Here is a 6,437-nt window from a genome sequence, read left to right as displayed (position 1 = left end):
TGGATTAGACATTTGATGTAAAATATTTTTCATTAGTATACGAAGCTGTATTTTATATTCACTATGGATTCTTTTAAAAATCTCAATAGGATTATGCACTACTATCATCTTTATACGATCTGTCATTTCTCTAACAATGATTAATTGGACCACACACTATTATAACATCTTTTGTGACATCGTTAATGTGACATCATTAAAATAACCTTTTTTAAAAAAACTATTCATAGAAGTGATAATTTGGTAACAATGATTCTTTAATTTGTAGAAAAAAATCTTTTGCAAAAGGAAAAATAGAGACCATAAATAGAAAACACCTACAAGCTATAAATAATTTTTGTGTAATATAGAAGAAGAAAAAACAATATGATTAAAAAAAAATTGAATCTAACTATAAAGGAGCAGAACTTGAAAATAGGATATTAATTAATTAAATCAAGAATAATTTCCCAAAAAATATGCATCTTTTCACTAATTGGATGAGCTTTATACTGTAATTTCTTTTTCTAGTTTTGTTATTTGAATGTAATGTAATTTTCTCAATATGTTAGGGGATTTATAAAAACTTTTGAGAGCATTTAACAGCTTGGGTCCATAGCTCAGTGGTAGAGCAATTGACTGCAGATCAATAGGTCACCGGTTCGATCCCGGTTGGGCCCTCTTTTCATTTCCTTTTTCTTTTTTTCCTTACAAATTGTGTTTGGTTTAGGCCAAAAGGTACCAAGTAAAGTAACCAACACAAGTAAAAACGTGTTCAATTTTTTTTTCTTAACCAATGTAACTCTTCAATTACCACCTCATATTACAAAATTTCGAAAAAAAAAAACCCGAAATCAATCGCAAAAGAGAACCGAATCACATAAAAGAACTGAGAGAAACCAAATCAATCTTTACCGTACCAAACAAAATCAAAATAAACCGTATTCGTAACACGATCAATTCAATCTCCAACCACTAGATCAACCGGTTTCTCAACTCGCACATCCACAGTCTTATCATACTCCTTGAAACAGGCGATTGTACCCAGTTCCTCAACCTCATCAATCACAGTATCAAGCCTCGCTACCATCTCCACGAGAAGCGAAGCAAACGCAGCAAACGGTAACGCTTCCGAAAACTCCAAACTCTTCATAACCGCGATTTTGCTCACTTGTTTACTCAATCTCCTCTTCTCTCCGACCGCCGCCGCCGATTTTTTCACCGATCTCAAGCTAGAGAGTGAAACGACGCTTAGTGGAAGCGGAGATACGGTGTCGTTCTGTTCTATTTTCTGTCCCAAAACGCAGCCGTTTGACTTATTATCGTGGTGATACGAAACGATGTCGTTGGAGTTAGTATCGTTGTAATATGAAACGTCGCCGTTTAAATGCTTGTTGGTGATGTCACCGTGGAGGTTAGAGCCTAAAAAGAGCTTAGGCTGTGACTTGATTGTAGTGTTGAGATCTTTTAGTGCCGCTTCGAGACTGTCGGAGAGAATCTCTGGCGAGCAATGACGTCGGTCTCGGATGCTTTCGGAGAGTTCAGACAAGACTTTGCAGATTTCCCCGGCTAGTCTAACACAAGGATCTTTGAAGAGGATACGTATAGACCTTGGAGTCTTGAAAAAATGTAACATAAACGAAATTAAATAAAGCTAACGATATGTTATCATTCATATATGCTATAACATTTTAAAGTTAAAAGATTACCTGAATCTCGGTTTGTAAGCAACCATGAAGAGCAACAACAGTGTAACTAAACTTGCGAAGGACGGATCCAACTTTCATATATTGTTGAGATGGAAACCTATGGCAAAGCCTTGTGTGTCTTAGCTCCCAACTTGCATACATTGCCTATATATAAATGTCAATATGTAATTTATGCTTACAAAGATTACGATATGTCAATGATTAATTAATTTAGTCGGATTCGAAATAATTAAAATTTGATTTAAGATGACATACGAGTGCTGCATCGGCGGATTTAGAATCCAAAACAGTCTTGTACCCATTGTAGATTAATTCTTCATCATCAGATTCAGAATCTGATGTTTCTTTGTCTTTCTCCTTATCCTCAAAATACTCACTCACACATGCTACGTATAGAATAAAAAACAATAGTTATATTATGTACGTAAGGTGTGACATGTTTTGGTTAAAGGAATGTGTACCTTCAATACAACGAGAGAGGCCTTGGATCTTAGTAACGGTGGATTTATGAAGGTCATCGCCAGACCATATCGGAAAAACCAAAAGGCTCATGAAGAGGCAAATGGCGATACCTATACCAATCGTATATAACCTCGTATGTGCGATCTTAATCACAGTATCGACTCGGTAGCTCGATACCGTGATTAGATTAAACGTCAAAAGGAACACAAGCATACCATAATCGTAGTTTTTCTTTATATACGGGATAAATCTCATGTATGTTATCATCGATCCTGTTACACATATAAATATACAACATGATTAGTGTAGTTAAAGTTTTTAGAAATTAATTCATTGTTAAAAAGTTAAAAGCTATTTTTTTTAGGTCTCAAAGTGCTGTAGAGAATTTTTACTTACTTGTAAAGTCTTAAACTTTGACATATATACATTACTAGATGTTTCTAAAACTTCTCATTTTCCAACTCCCTCATTTTTTTTCCCTATGATATGCATCTTTTATTTCAAAGCCAGCAAATTGTGATAATTATCTTTTTAAGCCACATTCTATTTTTTAAAAGCAACAATTTCAACAGTCAGTAATTAAATAAAAAGTTTCAACATCACTCCATAGACGTTTTTCTTGGATAACTTTGAAGCAAACAAAAACGTTAGATATGAGGTAAAATAACTTCAATATAAATTGATTTTTTGGATTTGTATTGTAGATTTTTGTCTCAAAAAAAAAATATCTTTCGTCTCTGACTCTTTAATAATTTTAAAAGTTCTACGTACACGTCTAATTAGATGTTAAATGTTTATCGTTCGGTTCACGTCTACCTTAGTTTAGAACATTGTTTATATATATCACAAACAAATTGATTAGTTAATGTAGAACAAAAAACGTACCGATGATGAAAACGGCGGTGCCAATGAAGATACCACCGAGGATTTTACCGGAATGAATAGCAACCCACTCAATGAAAAATGCCAAAGATCCTGCTACTATTGTCCCTAATCCTCTATTTAATCCTTTGCGTAATGTTGCACCTGCAATTATATTATAGCATTATCAATTGAAGACCATGTGGCTAGATATTTTGCAGAATATGATATAGCTTCAAAATTTGTTAAAATAAACTTATTAACTTCAATTAAATGATCTGCTTAATTTCTTAAATAAAAAAACAATCTGCTGATATGTTTTTTTTGTTCTTTTCTTTTTTCTGCCGATCAGATTCCGCTTAATTAATTGATGCTTTGTCCCCAAAAAATAAATCAATCAGAAATTATAATCTTTCTAATTTGAATTCAGCTTAAGAAATAAAAATAAAAAATCGTCAAACTAGGTATTTGTAATCCATATATATTTGCTCTAACTTGAGGGGGTGTTTACAAGAATATCCCGAACTCATCATTTTTAATATAATTGTCATTAATAGCATTTTAAAAGATGAGATGTATCAACACATCCCTCATGAATAGGAGTAAATCAAGATAAGGTTAAGTAAAAAAAAAAAGGCAAATTTTTGTTCATATGTGGGTCTAATCAGACGATTATAATAAAAACACAATATCTATCTCTCTGCCCCTGTAGATTAAGATAAGATCACAAACGGAAAATACAAACCATGGTTGATATACTAACCGGCAGAGAACTCAAGAACGACAACGACGGTCATGACTGCCCAAAGTGCATTTTTTCCAACACCTTCGAAGATAGGTTCCATGAGATACAACAATGACACGAGTGTTAAGGCGATTCCTACTTTCAAAGCATGTATCACTCTCCTCGGATCTTCTTTTCCGACAATCCATAGATTCTTGAGAATCTTCTTCATCTTCTTTGGAAAGTTTAGAACCTTCTTCCTCTTCGATTTACAACTTTCTTCTTCCATGGAAATCTCCATGCTCCGTGCTTCGACCTTGTTCCTCATCATTATTTTTCTTTGATATCTTTCTAGCTAGTTCTATCTTTTGTTTGTTTACTTTCAATGAAAGAATATATATATAATCTTTTATTGATGTATCCTAGTGAAATTATCTTACATGTGGAAGGGTTTTCGTTTTCTTGTACGCTAGCTATATGTATATAGAATAGTGGGTGAACTATGAGAGAGTCGGACCATAAGTTTAGTTTTTTTATTTAAATAATAGATTTTAATTGTTTTTCAATTTTTTAAAGGGCTAAGTTTTGTTGTTCTTCAATTTCCATTATTTTAGTTTGTAGTTCATAATATGTGTTAATAATAGTTATTTGTGAACACAACACCAAATATAAAACTATAGAAATTTCATGTTCTCTGTACGGTCATGTGATTCACATAGTTACCTTCAAAGGATAAGAAGACAATATCTTGTTCGTACCGTACAAACTACAAAGATGACGATGAGAGATTAGAATGAGTTTTAAATGACAAAAGATGTTTACAACCAATACATTATGTTGTTTAAAAAAAAATCCCAACAAAACTTTGTTTGACAAAAAAAAAAAAAGGAAACCCAATTAAAATTATGGAAGAAAATATCACCGACATACCATACAACTATTATATATGGGATGCTGATGGCTATGCAATTACATAATTGGGTGGAATAGGGTGGAACAAAACATTCATATTCTTTTCATTTTTTAATATCATTTACATAGAAAACAAATACAAATCAAAGTTCATCAATTCCACTAAAACTGAGTTATGAACAGATATAAATTTACTTTATTTCCTACTATATATATATTACCCAAAGAAAATAAGTGGAAAACATATTTTCACTATATCATCAATATTTGATAGATTTATATTTCCTTCATATTTATTCCATTGATTCATTTCCATTTCATTTTTTTTAGTCTTGTAGTGCAGAATTATGCAATGTAAGTATGATAAAACCTTAAATAATATATAAGTATTATGTATTTACAATTAATTGCATGCTAACTAGTTTTGAAAGTATGGTTTATTTTGTGATTCTGAGCTAGTGAAATTCAGTTAGAGATGGAACGAAAAACTCATCATCTTGAAAAAAATGTGTTCAGAATAAAACATCGAAAATGGGATGAAACTTAAAATAATATATAAGTTATTTAATTTGCACTATTTCATTCTTTACCGACAAAACGTAGCATAATTGTACAAATAGTTGTAGATGATGGAAATATTTCATTCTTCTGATGTGGAAATATTTTATTCTTTTAAGATTTGGACGGTCCCTCATTTGTAAATATTAGCTATTTTTCAAATGGAATTTCTCCAATGAAATCGGTGTTTAATTGATGAATAAGCAGTCGACATGGAAAATAAATTGATGGACGTCAATTTGTCGCAAAATGAATGGACAGTAATGATTAGTTGGAAAAACTGTTTAACCTTTTTTGACTTGTATAACCTCTATATATAGTATTTTAAAACATAATTTTGTTACAATACTATGTCATGCTCCAAATATATAATTAGGAAAAATAAAACTATGTTAATTGCTAAAATCAATATTTCCAGCGTTTTGTTATAACTTTTGTAGAAACCTTTTTCTATTAAAATAGATTTCTTATTGAATCATTCAACTTATTTGTTATATAACTTATTATTATTTATCTGATATATATATATATATCAATTTAAACGATATATCAATTAAATTTACATTTCTTAAACCATTTTATGTTGGATCAATAACTTGATTCACCTAATACAAAAAAGTTACAGGGGGACCATATAACATGCTATATAAATTTTTTGTTTCCAAATGAAACTATGTAAAAAGAGAAAATGTGAAGCAGGGTCGTGCTAAAAAAACTAAGAAACCACAAAAAAGGTTACATCTTTTTCAGTAACTAGGATTTGAAACTACGCTATGCGTGAGTTTATTTGATATATTTTGATAAAAATTATATATGATTGATTACGGTAATAAAATATTATTTTATAAAGAAAATTAAAATTAATACTAAGGAAAAGAAATAAATTTCAGATACACAATTTTTTAAGATATAAAAATCAGTTGTGTTATAAAATCAAATCTGATAAAAAAAATCATAAATTTAACTTGACGTCCAGGCAAGACAAATCAAACTGATGACCTCACATATCCTAAACCATTTTCTTTGACCATCAGAAAAACGAAACAATTTTATAATCATGAATTTAACTCATTTTCATATTTAATTGATCGCTACCACCTATGTTTTGGTGTTTTTTATTCAATGTTTTCTTATTCTTTATATTCTTTCTTGTCATTTTCATTGTCAAATTTTGTGTTAATTGTCATCGTAACTTTTACCATTTGGTTTTTCGTTATACTCTTTTTCTTCTT

The 6,437-nt window shown here is 30.7% G+C and overlaps 1 protein-coding gene and 1 non-coding gene across 2 annotated transcripts; one reads left to right on the top strand and one right to left on the bottom strand.

The window, feature by feature from the left end:
* Nucleotides 589–660, top strand: TRNAC-GCA. The gene has a single exon. It is a non-coding gene; the product is annotated as a tRNA-Cys (tRNA).
* LOC104760242 (aluminum-activated malate transporter 13-like) lies at nt 748–4,250 on the bottom strand. Its single transcript, XM_010483133.2, has 6 exons — nt 3,775–4,250; nt 3,036–3,176; nt 2,150–2,422; nt 1,944–2,074; nt 1,689–1,832; nt 748–1,597 (listed from the first exon to the last, which is right to left on the bottom strand). Exons 1-6 carry the CDS (start codon nt 4,064–4,066, stop codon nt 941–943), a joined length of 1,638 nt encoding a protein of 545 aa, XP_010481435.1. The 5' UTR covers nt 4,067–4,250; the 3' UTR covers nt 748–940.

This window comes from Camelina sativa, chromosome 18 (genome assembly GCF_000633955.1).
Source record: "Camelina sativa cultivar DH55 chromosome 18, Cs, whole genome shotgun sequence".
NCBI lineage: Eukaryota > Viridiplantae > Streptophyta > Magnoliopsida > Brassicales > Brassicaceae > Camelina > Camelina sativa.
This window is presented reverse-complemented; position numbering and strand designations above follow the sequence as displayed.